The sequence below is a fragment of the Vespula pensylvanica genome, chromosome 18 (genome assembly GCF_014466175.1).
Source record: "Vespula pensylvanica isolate Volc-1 chromosome 18, ASM1446617v1, whole genome shotgun sequence".
Taxonomy (NCBI): Eukaryota; Metazoa; Arthropoda; class Insecta; order Hymenoptera; family Vespidae; genus Vespula; species Vespula pensylvanica.
In genome coordinates this window covers 2,094,965-2,114,964 of record NC_057702.1, presented here as the reverse complement: position 1 = coordinate 2,114,964, position 20,000 = coordinate 2,094,965, and the positions used below count along the sequence as shown (strand labels likewise).

Below are 20,000 nucleotides of genomic sequence, written 5' to 3'. Positions count from 1 at the left end.
GTCTACTTTGCAGAAGGAGTGAGAGTGAGAGAGAAAAAGAGAGAAAGAGAGAGAGAGAGAGAGAGAGAGTTGAGGGGTAGAGCGACGGTCTGGAAAGGGTGGCTGTGTTGGAGGTTGTGGGGGTGGATTTGGGGGCTGTTCCCGTGTCGAGGTGGGGCAAAGGTGACCCCCGCGGATCAATACCGGCGTCGGTTGGCCGCCTCCACCAAGTTCGATCTTCTTTCTCTCTCTCTCTCTCTCTCTCTCTCTCTCCTCATCTTTTTCTTTCTCTCTCTTTTTTTCTCTCTTTCTTTCTCTCTTTCTTTCTTACACTCGAAATGATCGTTTTACTTTAAAAAGAATTCAATTTTCTTTACGCTCTCCTCCATTTTTCTTTTCTTCATCTGGTCTATCTTTATCTCTGTTTATTTTTTCTCTATTTTCTATATTTTTTTTTTTGCCTCTACTTTCTTTCTTTCCTTCCTTCCTTCTTTCTTTCTTTCTTTCTAAGGAGATAAAGAGATTTAGAGGAAGGACAGAGTTGATAGTTTAATTCCTGTAAGTAGTACTCTCTTCTCTTTTTTTGACCTTATCAAAATCGAGAAAGAAAAATGATTATACGGAAAGTTTACATCGATCGTTTCTTTTTTCTTTTTTTTATATATATATATATATATATATATATATATATTCGTTTAGCTTCTTTTTATTTATTTACTTATTTCCTTTTCTTTTCTTTTTTTTTTCTTTATCGTGACTTCGAAAAAGAAAGTAATCCGTGAATTTTAAAGAGGAACTGTTGAGATTGTTTTATTAACAAGTTTCTGTTTTTTTTTTTCTTTCTCTTTTCCTTTCTTTACTTTACTTTTTCGAAATACATTCGATAAATACGTTCCGAAAGATAATGAATATACATATGTATAACTAAGAAGAGATATGTGTATAACTAAGAAAGCATAACACAGAACACAAAGGGCGTCTCTATCTTTCTCTTTAACATTGGGCTCTTCCTTGACCACTAACAAACGGGAAATTAAAATCGAGGTTTCTCGACCGCATTTCCTGTTAAGAGTTCTAGTAACAATCGCGATGGTTTATTCATTCAGCTTGGCGATGATTAATTAAGAAAGGTTTCGTAATTATTTCGAAGGTTAGTATACGTGTATGTATGTTTCATTTATTTATTTATTTATTTATTTTTTCCACGTATTTATTCTTTGATCGTCGAGGAAAAAACATCATTGACTAAATTAAGATTGAAAATTAATGGATCCTTTTCGACTTTGCCAGACAAAACTTTCTTTCAAGAGTTCAATTAACCCTTTGAACTATATGAGGTCATTGCTGACGTGACTAGACTATTTTTCTCCGAGAACTCTTGAGTCATATCTAACGTGACGACGCTACATTTCATTAATAAAACAGATATCATTGGGTGACAATTTTATTTATAAAAGTGTTTTCAACATTCACGGTTGAATGAAATGTTTCTAGGTGATATTAAAAATCGATACATTGTCTTTCGAAATTTCTTTCAGATTAATTTGTTAATACTTTAAAATTAGGAATCGAGTTCTAGATCGTTCGAAGAAAAAAAAAGGAAAGAAAACGAAAACAAAAATAAGTTTGAAAAGAAGTCATTGAAAAAGAGGTCATTGATTTTTTCAAGAACATATCTAAGGATGCTCGGTTCATTTCGCATAAACGTTCATTACATATCATAAAGCTTCAAGGGTAATAATTATAACTCAAAAGAATTGGTTAACTAATTACTCGATTTGAAGTTGACAGAAAATTTTTTTCTTTCGCTCGAAAAAATAAATAAAAAATAGAAGTTACGAATGTAAAAATCCTTTTACATAATCGATAGTTATTGAACGAATGAAAGATTTTCTTGAATTTTTGTCGACAACGATAATCGCGGGAATATGAACGAACCCAGTCGCGGATCCAGGATGTCAATGTCCGGTGTCCGTGAACGGAAGTTACCAACGGCAAACGGATACGTGTGCTAGGTCGATCAGGGTTGCCGAGAAAGAAGAGGGGGGAGGGAGAAAGAGAGAAAGAGAGAAAGAAGGTGACCAACGTGAAAAATTCACCGCAGCGATCCAATTACCCCTCGTAATACGATCGAATAAAAAAAAAAAGCAGTATAGAAAAAAAAAGGAGGAAAAGAGGACAAAGAAAAGAAGATGTCAAAAGTGTTTTCTGTGGTTACATTCTTAATCCGTACAACTACAATGTATAGTTTATGATCCATTCATAAAAAGATATTTAGTTGTTTCGCAATATTCATTCATCAAATTCTCTTTTAATCACTCCCATAATTACTCTTCCTCTCTCTTTCTCGTTATCATTTCGAATTTAAAGAAAAAAAAAGGGAAAACATCATCTCTCTCTCTCTATCCATTATAGTGTCACATTCCATGCAATAGAACATTTTCTAATTTACTTCGCTCGGTATTGTTCCATAAAACCATTAAAAAGAAACAACAACAACAACAATAATAACAATAATAAAAAAGAAAAATAAAGATAAATAAACGATTTTCTAAAAGAAAAAGGGAAAAGTAAAAAGAAAAATTAGGTGGGGGTGTGAGATCGGGAGTTTAGTCTAGATCTTGTTTCTTCGAAAGAAACTGGCAAAAATGTAATAACTAATTACATCGTCCGTCGACCTCGACGATGATTCTTGGCACGAAACCACGCACAATGCCAATTGATATGTGTGTGTAAGAGAAACAAAGAGAAAAAGAAAGAGAGAGAAATGAAGAAAGAAAGAAAGAAAGAAAGAAAGAAAGAAAGAAAAATAGCGAGACGAATTAACCGGGTGCTTCTGTTCGCATTGCAGGTACAAAGCGAATCGTTGCGTGAGCGGGGGCGGTAGCCGCGGAAACGGCGCGACTGGTGGTACCGGAGGCGGAGGAGGAGGTGGAGGAGGAGGAGGAGGAGGCGGTGGGGGAGGAGGAGGTGGGGGAGGAGGAGGAGGAGGAGGAGGAGCGGGAATCGACGGTGGCACGGTGCCTGCTGCACCACCGACCACCGGCCATCACCACCACTACCATCACCACCATCACCATCACCATCATCTCACCAGCACGACAACAACCACCACCACGACGACCACCACCACCACCACCGGCGGCACCAGGCACCACAGGCACAGGCTGCCGGCGGGCAAGCAGTGCACCGAGCACCGACACCACCCGCATCATCACCGGCATCACCCACACCATCGCTCCCATCATCGGGGCATGAACATGGGCCAAAAGATTTCAGGTTAGCCTCGGTCTCTTTACCTCCTCGGCGAAAGAGATAGATAGATAGGTAGATGGATAGATAGATAGAGAGAGAGAGAGAGAGAGAAGGAGAGGGAGAGAGACTCTTGAACGATGTTAAGATAAGTCTACTCTACCTCTACTCTATCTCTACTTTACTTCTATTCTACTCTAGTCTACTCTAGTCTACTCTAGTCTACTCTACTTTACTCTACTTTACTTTACTCTACTCTACTCTACTCTACTCTACTCTAAACAACATGAACGGCCTACTTATTCTAGGATCCCGTATAAGTTTGAGGATTATCATTCGTTGTTATTTTGATCGAATGAATATGTGTATATATAAATATATCTTTTTTTGATGAATTAACTATTGGAAAAAATAGATCGTTAGCTGTTTTTTTCTTTTCTTCTTTTAGTTTTTTAGCTTTCTTTTTTAGATCAGTTCATTCTTTTGTAATTACCGTTTTGGTCGATTGGACTTGTTCGAGCATATTCGGACCATTGCTACGATTCTCATCGTGTTATAACGATCTCAACTCGCGAGGTCAAGGTCTCCTATTTCACAGTTTAACTACCTGTTCAGGTAGAGATCCTTGAACAGGTTTCTCTCGTCGTGTTCCATGCTCAGACCCTTTTTCAGAGGAAAGGGTGGAACTCTTAGAGAGTTGAGAGAATCAAATCCTTCTCTCTCTCTCTCTCTCTCTCTCTCTCTCTCTCTCTCTCTCTCTCTCTCTCTCTCTCTCTCTCTCTCTCTCTCTCTCTCTCTGTCTTTCTTTTTGATACCATAAGGATAAAATATTCTCTACAGGATAATTATCTCTGTTAATCCATAAATCGATTTCGATGTTCGGTTAAATTGCATTTAATTCTCCGTGCAAATCGATGAAATCGATTTTATTAATTCGAAAACGCATTGAAAAGGAGGACAACCTTGATTGTTAAAACGTGTATACGTTTGCTTCTGTGCGTTTATTTGTCTCTCTCTCTCTCTCTCTCTCTCTCTCTCTCTCTCTCTCTCTCCGTATCCGTTCTATCCGGTTTCGTAAGAACGAGCCTGCCGTGTGTGTCATCATCGTTCGATTGGTGAACGTATATCTCCGAACTACGTCACTCAATGCGATGACGATAATGATAATGATAACGATAACGATAATCACGATGATGATAATAATAGTAACAATAATAATAAATATCACGTTGAGAAAAGTAATAAAAAAGGCAAAAAAGAAAAGAAGAAAGAAAAAGAAAAAAATAAATAAATCGTCCGCGGGACTCGAGACAGAATCAAGGATTCATTCCTGATATTTAGGATATATAGAAGGGAAGTGTAGATGTAACGATGATCGATAACGACGGAGGACAACGAAGAAAGTTATACTTCTTACGATATCTTCGAATTTACGAGACTTCATCGCGTTAATCCGTGGTCTCGACTTCACCCGTGAAATTTACGATCGACTATCGTATTGTACGTGGTCCGCGCTGTGTGAAGCTTTGAAAAGGTACCGACGCCCTAAAAAAAGAACGAAAGGACGAAAGAAATAAAGAACGAAAGAAAAAAAGAAAGAAAGAAAGAAGGAGACTCAGGGACGTGTTGAACGAGAGAGAGAGAGAGAGAGAGAGAGAGAGAGAGAAAGAAAGAGAGAGAAAGAGAGAGAGCCCCCAGGGTCTCTCTCTCTCTCTCTTTCTCTCTCTTTTTCGATAGTGGTGTATGGCCGTGAAAGGGCCAAGGGCCTCTTTCTATTAGTGCCCTTCGTTCTCTACCATCAGGGAGATCCTTTCAAATCCTCACGGTCCTTTCCAGGACCCTCATCGAGCCCTTGAACGCGGGAACAGCTGCCCGAGCAAATAAACTACAGACCGAGGATATGGATCGGTACTGGAGAACGACGGACCCTTACCAAAGAAACCTTCCAAAACTTTTTAGGCAAGCCCTACCCGTCGCTGGACCCCCATTATTTTTCTTCCATCTCCCTCCACCTTTTCTTTCTCCTCTCTTTCTCTCTTTCTCTCTTTCTTTCTCTTTCTCTCTCTCTCTCTCTCTTTTTCTTTTTTCTTCTTTCTTCTTCTCTCTTGGCAAATCTTTTTTCCCTTCTCTCTCTCTCTCTCTCTCTCTCTCTCTCTCTCTCTCTCTCTCTTTTTCTCTCTCCATCTCCCTTCGTTGGTATCATGATCAGGATGCGTTGCCGGCGGCAGGTATCCACTCGACACCGTCTGAATTCTTAATAAGAACTATGCTTTTTGTTACGAAAATTGTCGAGAAAATAAAATCCCGTCCTTTCCAAGTATTTCATTAAAAGAATGAATCGTCGATATGACGGGACGATTAAACTGTTCGATATTTAAGATCGATGGTATAGATATCATCTGTGCTACGATATATCCGGACCGATCTAAACTTGGCGAAATAAAGAAAGCTATAATACATTCCTTTTCTTTCTCTCCCTCTCTCTTTCTCTCTCTCTCTCTCTCTCTCTCTCTCTCTCTCTTTCTCTTTCTCTTGCTTTGCGGATTATAGTATAGGTCGAGACCCACCCACACAAAACTCGCGAAGAAATCCATACGTCTGATGCGTAGGCGTCGTTTTGTTGTTCAGAGTAGAATTTTGAATTCTCTCTCTTTCTCTGTTCTCTTCTTTTTGATTTCCATTTCTCTCTTTCTTTCTTTTCATTCACTTCCTTTCTTCTTTTTTCTTTGATAAAAAAAAAAAAAAAGAGAAAAGAAATCAACAACACAACAAGAAAAAAAACCGACAACACAAACAAGAAAAAAAATTTTTTTTGTTATTATATTCTCTCTTTCTCTCTCTCTCTCTGTTTCCCTTGGCATTCAGGCGGCGTGAAGAGCGTGACGCGCGAGAGCGGAGCTGGAGCGGGCGGCGGAGTTGGTGTCGGTGGTGGCGGCGCAGTGGCGTACAAACCGGTGGTACCAAGAGAGTTGGCGCAAGACTTGTCGAGGCCAGCTCGTCTCGATGTCCTCCTCGATATGCCGCCCGCATCGCGGGAAACTCAAGTTCATCACAGCTGGAACGCTGACGACCGCAGTCTCAACATATTTGTTAAGGTAAACCTCGTATATCTTTTCTTCTTTTCTTTCTTCTTTCTCCTTTTTTTTTTTTTTATTTTTTTGCTCCTCTACCTTGCACCCCTTCGAGCCTATTATATCTTTCCCCTTCATTTTCATATATCACTCGTATCGGTCCATTTTTTTCCTTCTCGTAATATCTCTAGAAGAAAAAGAAAAAAAAAATAACAAATATATAAAAAGACAGAAAACGAGAAATAAAGATTCCTTTCTCTCGATAATATACCACACGCACGTATATATCGTTGTATAATAAATATTTTTTACGCTCTGATACACCCGGCAGATATAAAGTTGGTAAGAGAACAGTTAGTTTGGTCTCTTAGGAGTCCTATGAATCATCGAATATACTCGGAATATTCTAAATTCAATTCCCTTGACGATTGTTTTCAGGACGACGACAAGCTGACGTTTCATCGGCACCCCGTTGCACAGAGTACCGATTGCATACGAGGGAAGGTCGGTTATACGAAGGGTATGCACGTGTGGGAGCTTTACTGGAGCACGAGGCAACGTGGTACACACGCTGTGGTCGGTGTTGCGACCGCAGACGCGCCCCTTCATAGCGTTGGCTATCAGAGTCTCGTTGGTAACAACGACCTCAGCTGGGGATGGGATCTCGGTAGGAATAAACTCTATCATGACTCGAAGAACAACGTCGGTGTTACGTATCCGGCGCTACTTAAACCAGACGAGACCTTTATCGTGCCCGATAAATTTCTGGGTAAGATTCGTCTTTCGTTTTAATCGGTTTGTTTCGTTTCGTTTCTTCTTTTCTTTTCTTTTCTCTCTCTCTCTTTTTTTTTTTTTTTGTGGGAATATATACCAACAAAAATTTTTACGTTTGATATCGGCAGTTGTACTCGATATGGACGAGGGCACGTTAGCTTTCGTAGTGGACGGACAGTATCTTGGGATCGCGTTCAGAGGTCTCAAAGGAAGGAAGCTACATCCCATTGTGTCAGCTGTCTGGGGACACTGCGAGATTACGATGAAATATATCGGTGGTCTTGATCGTAAGTTTCTTTCTTGTAAGATAGTAATATATATATATATATATATATATATATATATATACATATATATATAAAACCTGAGGGATTATATCACGCTTCTTATATTCTCGTACTTTATTTATTATTTCTTCTTTTCCCTCTTCTTTTTATTTTATTTGTCTTTCTTCCTTTCTCTCTTTCCAGCCGAACCTTTACCTTTGATGGATCTTTGTCGAAGAGTGATCAGACAACGGATCGGGAAGCACAGACTCGAGGAAAAGATCAACGAATTAAATCTGCCACAAGCGATGAAGACTTATCTCCTTTACCGTGACAGGAGGTAACCACCGTGTGGTGCATCAACAGAAGCGATCATCAGAAAGGTCGCGAATGTCAGCAGTTTGCGACATCGTTGCTACCACGACGCACAGAAATGGGCTACTATGGCCTCCTGCTACTCTCGCACACGCCAAGGAACGCACCACCATCAACAGCAGCAGCAACAACAACAACTACAGCTACAGCAGCAGCAGCAGCAGCAGCAGTTTGTCCGCCAACAACAACAACAGCAGCAGCAACAGCAGCAGCAGCAGCAGCAGCAACATCGTAACTACTTGAACCAACAAAACCACCAACGAGACAACGGTCCACCATCCGTGTCTCTGTTTTTGAAACGTTTGATGATCAGTAGACTGAACCGTTTGATACGACGACAATGCGTGAACGGTCCAAGAAGACGAATGTCTAGCGAAGGGTTAGCCTTAGGGTACCAGGGGTCATGGTATCAACGTTGTTCGTACGAGAATGGAACATCATCGTCGTCTTCGTCGTCCGAGTCATCGTCAACAATTGCTTCGGCATATTCGACCTCGTCTTCTTCGTCTCCGTCGTCGTATTCCTCGTATTCGTCGTACTCGTCGTACTCGTCGTATTCGTCGTATTCGTCGTACTCGTCGTATTCGTCGTATTCGTCGTCTTCGTTGCCCTCTTCCACTTTCTCGTCGCGATATGGATGATAACGATATCGATTATGACAAAGATAATGATGAAGATAATGATGAAGATGAAGATGATGATAATGATAACGATAACGATAACGATAGATATGACGTTGATGATGATGATGATGATTATGATGATGATGATGATGATGATGATGATGGTGATGATGATGATGGTGATGATGATAATGATGATGATGATGATGATGATGATTTAATCTGGACGCTATCCCACGAGAGCGCGCGAGAAACGTCGGATATTAGCCAATTATTTAGGTGTGATATTGTTGTTTTATGTTGTCGAGATACGATTTTTTTTTAATCGTGTAGCTTTTATTGATTGTTATGATACATACTTTTAAAACTAGACACACGCAAGGCGGCATTCTGGAGAGAGAGAGAGAGAGAGAGAGAGAGAGAGAGAGAGAGAGAGAGAGAGAGAGAGAGAGAGAGAGAGAGAGAGAGAGAGAGAGAGAGAGAGAGAGAGAGAGAGAGAGAGAGAATCAATTCGCTATGCTCTTCATATATCTGCCATATCCTGTCTCTACGATGCGGCCAGCATGCGTTTTTAATTTTTCTTCTTCAAATCTTGTATTTTTTCTTCGCTTGTTTTTTTTTCTTTTTTTTCGGGAGGGATGGAAGGAGGAGGGTGAGAGGGAAAATTCAGGCGTCGTTGTTTAAGAAGATTTTAATAGGATAAGAACGTTTGAAACGATAACGTTGAAGGATGAATAAAGAAAAGTGTGAGAAAGTGTTAGACAAATATGATCGAAGTAATATTGAAGACCACGCGTGGCCTTGGTAACACGTATAAACTTCGTATCGAATAAAATAATTACGAATACTTCCGGTGATTAATATTAATAATTATTAATACAAAGATAACATATATCTGTATAAATATATATATATATATATATAATGTCTATATATATATATGTATATATATATAGATGTATATATATAGAGAGAGAGAGAGAGAGAGAGAAAGAAAGAGAGAAAGATCATTCAAAATACATTCATGAAAAATTATTCGAAGATCGAAGAATACGTGTGTACCATTTTTCAACTTATAGAGACACGTTTTTTCAAATCTTTTTCTAAGCGTACTAGGTCCAATCGAAATATTATTTAGTGGGTGTGGATAAATTAGAAGGTATTATCGTGAGACAAGAAAAAAAAGGGCTTGGTAAGAGAACAAAACAAACCCATAGGAAAATATATATATATATGTATGTATGTATGTATGTATGTATGTATATATATATATTTACAGGTACATACCACACAGACGTGTTATATAAAATTTTATTCTTATTTCTTCGACGACGACGTTCGAGAAGCTTCGTGGAATATTAATATGGATGAAAGACAAAGAATAAAAAATCAAAGTTGATAATGATGTTGATAATGGAACTGACGAAAACAAAAAATTTTGATAAAACTGATCAAACCTTTTCGTGAACTTTTGATGAATGGAGAAAAGACGAAGCGACGACAAAAAAAAAAAAAAGAAGAAAAATGAAGAAAAGAAGAAGAACAAGAAGAAAATATAAGAAAGAGAGGAGAAAAACAGGTTTAAAATTACCTCGACTAAAATTTTAATCTAAACTTAAATAAACGAAGATTCTTATACCTAATATTCTATACCTAATTAAATCATAGGGAAAAGAAAAAACGCGACCGAACTTTGGAAACAAAGATTAAATTGTGAGGTTGGATAATGGGATGCGTGTTTTCAAAAATGAATTAAAATTATCAACTCTAGAGTGTCATTAAAACAGATTGTAATATGTTAACTGACGATGACGATGAAATAGAGATTGATGCTGAGATGATAACGATGTTGATAATGACGATATATAGAAAATAGGGGAGAATGCGGAGGATCATAATGACGATAATAATAATGATGAAGATGATGATGATAATGATAATGATGATGATGATGATGATGATGATGATGATGATGATGATGATGATGATGATGATCATAATGATGATAATAAGAAAAAAAAAATAAAAATAAAAATAAAAATAAAACGATATAACGGGCGTGTAACTATATATATTATACTATTAGCATCACAACTTACGACTGGTCCCTAGTAACTCTTTACTCTTACGTTTGTCGCTTAGGTTAAAAAAAATAATGGCCGTCAATGGCGCGCTCTGTCGGTTTGTACATAGGATATAATATTAATTATAATATTAATAATATTAATAATAATAATAATAATAATAATAATAATATTAATATTAATAATAATTAATAATTAATAATTAATAATTATAGCGATAATGGTAATGATAATCGATAATGTCAGTCGGGTAAGAAAAGGAATGAGAATAATCGTCATGAGTGATGAATGCATCTACAAAAATGAAGTAGAAAAGAAAGAAAGAAAAAGAGAAAGAGAGAGAGGAAGAAGAATAGTAAGCAGATATCGAGAAAAGGATTAAAAACCGATTGCGAGAAATTAATAATCAATTTCGCATGATCTATGGAAACGAAAAGCAGAAAAAAAAAAGTAACATTTCGCTTCCTTAATTTTTCAAATAAGACTGAGTCTCTCTCTTGCTTTTGACTCGTTTTGAATGCGAGTATTTAGTCTCGAAAGGAACTCCAATTTTCTTCGTCTCTCTTATTACAATTTTTTTCTCTCTCTATATATACATATGTATGTGTACGTGTATATACGTATATATATATATATATATTTATAGGTTTTATATATAAGATATATTTTACATCTATCTACATCATATGTGAGGTATATCATATATATAAAATACGTTTGTGTGTGTGTATATATATATATATATATATGTATGTATATGTTATCTTTTGATCAACATATAACAGCTCGTTTTTGAAGGTTCATAAAGGTTCACAGGCTCGCTAGGTGTTCGCGATACTCGTCTTCCAAAATTTGTCGTTCCTTCAATACGCACGATCTCCTCGCAATCGGTTAATATCCTTATCGTAGGATATTAAAAAAAAAAAAAAATAAAATAAAATAAAAGAAAAAAAGACGACAAGAAGAATAAAGAGAAAAGAAAAGATGAACATCCTTTCAGAGTATCCTGTTATTATTGTCAGATATAACTCCCAAAGAGAAAAAGAGTCTGTTCTTCTGACTACTTCTCTTAATCCTGATGATATACGAAGGGTTCAAGAAGAATACAAGAGGAGACTTTGCGATTGTTATTATTAACAATGAAAAGACATTGATGATGAAAGAAGATATTCGAGCGAGCGAGCGAGCGAACGAACGAACGAACGAACGAACGAACGAACAAACGAACAAACAATTAAACAAACCAGCCGAGCCGTTCTCTTCAGTCCGTGCACATTCTCTCTTCTCGTGAAAAGATTAAAAATTAATCTATTTGGATCCAAGGGGTTTAAAGAAGAAGATGAAGAAGAAGAAGAAGACGAAGAAGAAGAAGAAGAAGAAGAGAAAAAAAATAAGAAGAAAAAGGAGTATATAAGGGAGAAATATTGTCTCCCTTATAAATAACGACTTACCCTAACGCTCACCCCGATCCATTGGCAGGTGTGGTAGCGGTGGTGGTGGTGGTGGTGGTGATGTTGTTGTTGTTGTTGTTGTTGTTGTGTATTTTTGGAGTAGCCGAGCAAGAAAAATGAAAGAAAAAAAAAGAAAAAAAAAAGGAAAAAAAGAACGAACGACCCTTCGCTCTCTCTTCGAAAGGAGGATATATATGACGACGTTGCGTTTGTCTGTGTGCGTGTTCTCTCTTTTTTAATGACTTTTTTTTCTCTCTTTTTTTTCCCACATTTCTTTTTCATCTTCTTTTTTCTATTTTTATTTTTTAATCTAATTATCGAAGCTTGCAACAGACACGAATATGTAACAGATAATAATAAATAATGAATGAATAAAAGAGTGAGAGGAAAGAATGAAATAATGATGATGATGATGATGATGATGATGATGATGATGACGATGATGATGATAATGATGATGATAATGATGATATACGTGATATAAAAGACACATAGATAATATCTATATACATAGAACAGACGGATACACACGCACACATATACACACACACATATATATGCCGATATGTGAGAAATTAATAATAATAATTAAAAAGAAAAAAAAAAAAAAGAAAAAAAAAAGAAAATGTGCATGATGAAGAAAACGTGCAGCGTACATAAAAGACTTCTTCGTTGTTTCGCATAGATGCTATTTAGGGAAAAGACATAAAAAAAAAAAAATATCGCTCTGCACTCGTCACTGTACCTCTATCGCTATTTTGTATGAATTATAATACGAACGTGTATGTGTAAAAAAAAAAAAAAAATAATTCACACACGAACACGCACGCAGAAAGAAACACACAAACCCACATACGTATACGTACACAATACATGAAAAGAATTAATGACAAATGGCGTTGATAGAAAAGAAAAAAAAGAAGAAACGTTGTAAATATTTAATTCATAACGATTTAACATTAATTATTGTATCGATCAACGATTATATCGTGTTAATCGACATTATTGCGAATTCAGGAATTTTATTTCATTTTGTTTTTCTCTTTTCTTTTTTTTTTTTTTTTTTCTTTCATCTTTTTCTTGTAACGAAATGACGACATTCAAGATCGCAAGCGAACGAGTTTTCATCATCGGAGTCTGAGTTTTTATTTCATTTTTCTTTCTTTTTTTTTTCATTCATTCCTTTTTTTTTTTTTTTTTTAATTTTAATTCGTTTCTCTCATCGTAAATTCCGAGTGATCGTTTCGATAAAAAGATTATGATTAATGAACGAGATGATTGTGGTTGATATGCATATGTATACGTATGTGCATGCGTATACGTATGTGTGTAAGTAGAAGAAACAACAGCATACATACCACAACTTAGTTTCTCGTTTCCCTTTCGATTAATTCGCGATCTTTTGTTATAGAACATTATATTCGCGATCTTATAATCTCTTCTTCTTCCTCTTCCTCTTCTATTTTAAGTTTTCGTTGTTTCTTTTTCCGCGTATTAAGAATACGCTTCGTTAAAATTTTTCTATATCGCCGCGTTATGAATGATACGATTTATTTGTTCTCGTTTAATTAGTCGTTTTGTTTTATTTCCTTCTATGTCGTTCGTTTTTTCGTTTCTCATAATAGTAATAATAATAATTACTATCATTAATATTATCATTATTATTATTATCATTATTATTATTATTATTATTATTATTATTATTATTATTATTATTATTTTTATTATTACTACTACTACTACTATTACTACTACTACTACTACTACTACTACTACTACTACTACTACTACTACTACTACTACTACTAATATTATTATTATTATTACTATTATTATTATTGTTCATATCTCTCTCTTTATCTTCTTATCACTTTCATTTTGATTAATTATTCTTGCAAAAGAAAAAGAAAAAAAGAAATTCGTGCGCACGATCGATCGTTCGCAAAAGAATTAAAAGTGACGAAAAAAAAGAAAATAAAGTCGATTATATTAGATTCTAATTATGAGAAAGAGAAAGAAAAAGAGAGAGAGAGAGAGAGAGAGAGAGAGAATGTGTGAAAGTGAAAGTGAAAGTGAGAACGCGTTTCGTTAGTAGGAGTGTTCTGAATAAAAAAAAAAAAAAAGAAAAAGAAAAAAACAAACAGACAAACAAACTTTACGTGTAGGTGTTCCGAATTTTCATTTTTCCGTTCGTGAACTGCCTGCCTGCCTGCCTGTGCAAAAACTATGTTGCCTCGACAAATGTGTCTAATTTATTGACAGTGCGATAATTAGTTAAACAATTTAAGCTGTGTGTGTGTATGTGTATGTGTGAATACATGCAATGATTTAGAAAGAGAACGAGAGAATCTCTGTGTGAAAATGATTTAAATGGAAGCTTTTCTTTTTTTTTTTTTTTTTATTTTGGTACCAGATGGCGTCGACAAAAATTTATATGTTTTTTTTTTTCTTTGTCCGATAATATTATGTGAATCAATATATGCATAAGTATATATATATATGTGTATGTGTATATATATATATGTATATGTATGTATGTAGGTACAAATAATATCTCAATTTTACGCGAGACAAAAATATTTTATTGAATTAAGCATTAGAGAGAAAGTAAAGACAAGAAAAGAAAAAAAAAAAAAGAGAAAGACGGTGTATTTCCTTTTTGAAAAGAAAAAAAAAAAGAAGAACTTTATTTTACTTGACGTATCCGTAACTATGGTGAAAAAATATTGGATAGAAGAAAAAGATTGATATGAATTTTTTTCTTTATTTTTTTTTTTTTTTGTTTTTTCTACGACTCTATCTTGTTCTCGTTTTATATATATATATATAGATACTTCGGAATTTTTATTATTTTATTATTATTATTATTATTATTATTATTATTATTATTATTATTATTATTATTACTATTACTCTTTTAAATTAAAAATATAAGCAGTGGACATTTGAAAAGTTGTCGTTTGCTGGCCAGGACCATATCTTTTTTTTTCTTTCTTATTGTGTATATGTATTGTTATGCGCGAATTTCGTTTAGTCGTCCTTGTAGTTTTATTTTATTTTATTTTATTTTATTTTAATTCTTAACTTTTTTTTTTTTATTTATTTTCTACATTCTCCTCTTTTTCTTTTCCTTTTTTTTTTTGTTAATTAAGCCTGGACTATTGCAACAAGCGATCTCAAGTCTATTTAAGCGTAAGTTTTACAAGTTAGGGTGATACCGCATTAATGGCGCGTGACACGAAGAATTTATAAATATGTAATGCCTTAATGTTAATTATAATAATGGATAGCGTTATTACGTAAAATATTAATTAGTTAAAAACGACGAGGACAAAGAGGGAAAAGGAGAGAGGATGGAGGAAGAGAGGAAAAAGAAGTCAAAAAAGAAAATCTAATGAAAGGTAACGACGAAGGATTTAAGAGAGAAAAAGGAAAGCATACACAATTAAATAAGAAGCAAGATCATTTTTGTCTCTAACATTTTGTTCGTAATTTGATATTTTTTTATGATTCCATGGACAAAAGAGAAAGAGAGAGAGAGAGAGAGAGAGAGAGAAAGAATGAGAGTGAGAAAGAAAGAAAGAAATAGAGAAAGAGAGAGAAAGAAAGAGAACGGCAAAAATGAATAGAGAGAGAGAGAGAGAGAGAGAGAGAGAGTAATAAGTTGTGTGTGTATAGAGCGGACTGCTGTTTAAAATAGTTCAGGCTAGATGTCGATGTTTGTAGCGGATAAAGAACAAAAAAAAAAACACAACACAGCATATTGTAATTAAAATTAAAAGTCATTAATATCGCCCGCCTTTCATTTCTTTTCACATTCTTGACACAAGTCCTATCTTATATAAATATCAGATAAATAAGAAATATTAAGAACAATGGAATAGATCAAATATTCGTGATAACATAATCAATTTTATTATTTATTTTTAGTTTAATTTTGCAATTCTTATTAACTATGTAGATAATATCTATCTATCTATATATATATATATATACATACATATATATATATATATATAATATGTATATAATAATCGATATTTTGCAGAGTTACTCTGAACTCGTAGATGTCACTTCTTTCGAAGCAACTTTCTTCTCTTTGGTTGGCGATAGAAAAATTATAGGATTATCACAATCCCTATAAAGAAGATCACAATCTTCACCACGTAATCCAGCTGATCCTGCATCCTCGACCAATCGATCCCATCCCGAAGATGATTTAACAGATTTCTCGACGTTCCTTCTGTAATGAAAAAATTATCCGTCATTTCGGAACAGCTGATCGTCAAACGTGAATATGAAAAAAAAAGAAATGTATTTGTATCATTCTAATAGATATTATCTTAATAGATACCGATTGCATTTAAATCTTATTTTATCTATAAGAAAAAATAACACGAAGTTACGATACATACGTTAGATATTTCGCTAGAATTTTTCCTATTAAACCTAGATCTTGAAATAGTTTTTGATTTTCAAGACAAATTGTTTTTTGAATGCAACGTACTCGAGCATCGTCGTTCAATACAATTTGTTCTTCTTCTTTTTCTTCTTCTGGAGTCTGTTGAATTGTAAAGGAATAATTATCGAATATTAATTAATAGAAGGTAATAAAGATATCGTATAGATTAATATTGACAGGAACGCATAAAAGTGATACTAACGATAGAATTAAAGTCATAAATAGCATGAACGTCTCGTTTTCGTTTGGATGGAAGAACATCTACCATAGTATCTTTTCTCTTGGTCGAAGCTAATGTATTTTGAATGATAGCAAGAAGTAAAAGCAATCCAATGAAACTGACTATTACAAGTTGTTTAGAAGTTGGAGCTATCGCTTGTTCCACGTTTTGCACTATTGGATAACCAACGTTTGGATATTCATATGCGTACGGTAAACTCTCGCTTCGATGGTGTACGATTGGTGGCTGCAAAGCTTGTTAATAATTAATATAAATCGTAAAGAGGAAAAATTATACATATGCATATATATATATATATGTGTGTGTGTGTGTGTGTGCGCGTGTGTCATTTTTAATTATACCAATTAACTCGATAATCATTGCCATTTAATTAATTTTAAAACGACAACGAATCCGACGAGTAATTAATTATACGTTAAATACTTACATCATCCGGTGTAATTATTATCGTACGTTTAATTAAATCAGAATCTTGATCTTGTCTCTTTTTTTTCATACATATATAAATCAAAAAGAAAGTCGATCTTTATAATTATAAAAATTAACATGATAATTATTGTCAATTAATTTGATCTTAAAAGGATAATGGGTCGATGAATAATTAATCCGATGTTAAATATTTATCAACTGGCAATAATTATCAATTCTTTCTTCACTCTGATATATAATATAATATAATATATATATATATATTTTAAGCTTATTGTTGTCACAATTTATCGTATTCTTAAAAGAGAGAAAGAGACAAATTTTTACCAGGAAGATAATAACTCGGTGGTAAGAGTTGCTGTGGGATTAGAGACGAAGGAGCCTGAGTTGCATCCGGATGAAACGACGTCGAGTCGATTATCTTTGCTGCTAACTCCAAACCAGAGTCATTTCCTCCTTTCGTTGAAAAGAACGATGCGGTGTTAACATCTTGAGCAATAATTAAAACGGCCAACGAGCCGAATAAGAAAAAAAATATCTGAATTCTTATGAAAACAATAAACATTGTTCTATTAGAAATATATAACTAAACTTTATGAAATCGTTTCAGGACGGTATACTACGTAGATGAAACGACGATTCGAAACTGAAAGAATCTACGATCTAGGAAGATCTTTAAATGATCAAGAACGACTTCCTCCTACGTGTCCTCGTAAATTCGATTCAGTCGAGATAACAAAATAAGTGGAAAGTAATTTGAAGAAGAAAGAAAAGAGAAAAAACGTTCGGCTCGTTGACTCGTCTGACGAGATACGAAAGAATCGTAGGTTACTACTTAGACCGTAGTGAATAGTAGTTTAGTAATATATTTGCATATTTATTATTAAACTCGACAAGGTTTCACGATGAAAGTACAAACATGATCGGGATTAAATTCGTTATTTAAGGAGTCGACAAGTAGGCTAACTTTTCATACTTTTCTTTCTTTTTGTTTTTCAGGACAGGAGTACTCGTAAAAGTGTGAACACATTTCTCTCTCTCTCTCTCTCTCTCTTTCTCTTTCCCTCTCTGTCTGTATGAATACTCGAAAGATTTAAACGTAATCGAGACTCGTGAAACAAGCTGATTTTTCTTGAATAAAAAGAAAAGAAAGAGAGAGAGAGAGAGAGAAAGAAAGAAAGAAACAGATAGATAGAGATAGATAGAGAAAGAGAGAGAAAGAGGGAGTGAAGTGTTTCGGTGTAAATCTGTAGCCACAAGGTCCCAAAGCGATCAGAGGGATAGAAAAGAGAAAGAAGTAAAGAGAGAGGGGTTGAAACGGTTGCTTAGGATGCCTACTGAATCCAACGGGGTTGCTATGGCGATGGGACGGCCGACATTGAAGTGGGATGCGGGGGATGTTGGTAGGGTGTTGCCCGGAGGGTGTTCGTCTGTCTGGAGCCCCTTCTCTCTCTCTAAAGGGGATGATGTTCTTCGTGCTGTCTGTCTGAGCCACTCACTCGCATTACTACTCGTACGCGTCAGCTGTTTTAAAGACGAGTATGCGATTTTTGTCATTTCCTTTTTTGAAGGATTCATTTTTAAATTATTATATACACTTGCCCTTTCTTTCTTTTTTTTTTTTTATTTTTCTTCTTCTCTTTTTTGTTTTTTTTTTTTTTGTTTTGTTTTTTATCATCGTTCTTGTTGCCGTTTTATTCTAATTTATAGGTTGAGAAGAACAAAAAAAGATGTAGGAGAAAGGAAGAAATTAGGTTTAACATTTTTTCATGTTGGATATAATAGAAACACGATATATTCCGAGCCGACTTGTTAATTATGTCGCGTTCTATTATTTCTAGACTAAACATAATGATCTATTCTCGAGCAAGGCAAAGTTTCAGAGCGAGTATCGAATATAAAGTATTAACGCTCGAATTAAGTACAGGGCTTTGCTCTATAATAAAACTCATCGACTATGAGAAAGATGACTACGACGACGACGACGGCGACGACGACGACGACTACGACTACGACGACGACAACGACGACGACGACAACGACGATGTTGGAGAGGACTACGGTTATGGAAATACTTTGACGTTATTAATTTTACAGTCTATTTAATTAGATTACCGTCAAGAGTCTCGTCATCTTGTATACCTACGTGTCGATTAAATTCATACGACGAAGTAAGATAATAAGGAGTATTTTATCAAGATAAGTATTACTACTTATTAAGTACTATGCACGATGAGGCCGTCAGTATATAAGTTTTATCGAAGTTAGATCAAAATTTATTTTAAAATGATCGTAAAGTTACAGATTATATTGGAGTATAATTTCTTTCGTGATATTCGATCTCAATTTATCTCTCTTTCTCTCTCTCTCTCTCTCTCTCTCTCTCTCTTACTCTGTCTCTTCTCGTTAATTTGTTGACGACGATAAAAGATCGTATGTTTTTTTATAGAGTCTATGTACGTACTGGGAAACTCTACGTATTGGGGTCACACCGATAGACATGCCGCGTGAACGAGCCGCGATTTTACGCCAACGCGACACCAGCGAACGAACGTATTTTTAGATCGCTTTTATAGAGCAGCTCCGACCTGACACCTGTGTGACTCCTTTTTTTCTTTTTTCTTATTTTTCTTCTTTTTTCTTTTTTTTTATTCTGCAACAACCCCTCCCCCACACCCCATGTAACTCGCTCGCGCATCACCCTTGTTATCAATCGAACCTTCGTCATTGCGTACTCTCACATTCGGGAATAATTTTATCCTTTGTACGTTTTTCTACTTTCGTTTTTTCCCCTTTTTTTCTCCCCTTTTTTTTCATTGATTCAGAATATCCTTATAATTTTATGAAAGGCAAAAAGGAAAAAAAAGAAAACGAAAGGAAAAAATACGTCGAGAGTACATCGTAGTATTTTTTTTTTTTTTTTTTTTTAAGTAACTTTTTTCCTTTCCTTTTATTTGTTTTTTTTTTCTTTGTCCTTTTTTCCTTTCTACGTG

At 35.0% G+C, this 20,000-nt stretch overlaps 2 protein-coding genes across 7 annotated transcripts in view; one reads left to right on the top strand and one right to left on the bottom strand.

Annotated features, from left to right (window-relative positions):
* Window positions 1–7,687, top strand: part of LOC122635638 (protein gustavus) — an 80,537-nt gene extending 72,850 nt beyond the window's left edge. For all 6 annotated transcript variants that reach the window (XM_043826072.1, XM_043826071.1, XM_043826073.1 and 3 more), the window contains 5 exons: window positions 2,831–3,258; window positions 6,097–6,326; window positions 6,741–7,071; window positions 7,205–7,363; window positions 7,547–7,687. In XM_043826072.1, coding sequence (XP_043682007.1) covers window positions 2,831–3,258; window positions 6,097–6,326; window positions 6,741–7,071; window positions 7,205–7,363; window positions 7,547–7,686 — 1,288 coding nt within the window. In that variant the 3' untranslated portion in view covers window position 7,687. The remainder of the gene's footprint in view (window positions 1–2,830; window positions 3,259–6,096; window positions 6,327–6,740; window positions 7,072–7,204; window positions 7,364–7,546) is intronic.
* Window positions 7,688–8,126: 439 nt separating this feature from the next.
* LOC122635598 (putative uncharacterized protein DDB_G0270496) lies at window positions 8,127–16,815 on the bottom strand (the record flags this gene model as incomplete). The annotated part of the gene is made up of 5 exons (XM_043825980.1): window positions 8,127–8,335; window positions 9,932–9,936; window positions 15,930–16,118; window positions 16,291–16,436; window positions 16,540–16,815. Coding segments are annotated over 5 exons (825 nt in total), but the record flags the coding sequence as incomplete, so codon positions are not given.
* Between the last annotated feature and the right edge of the window lie 3,185 nt (window positions 16,816–20,000).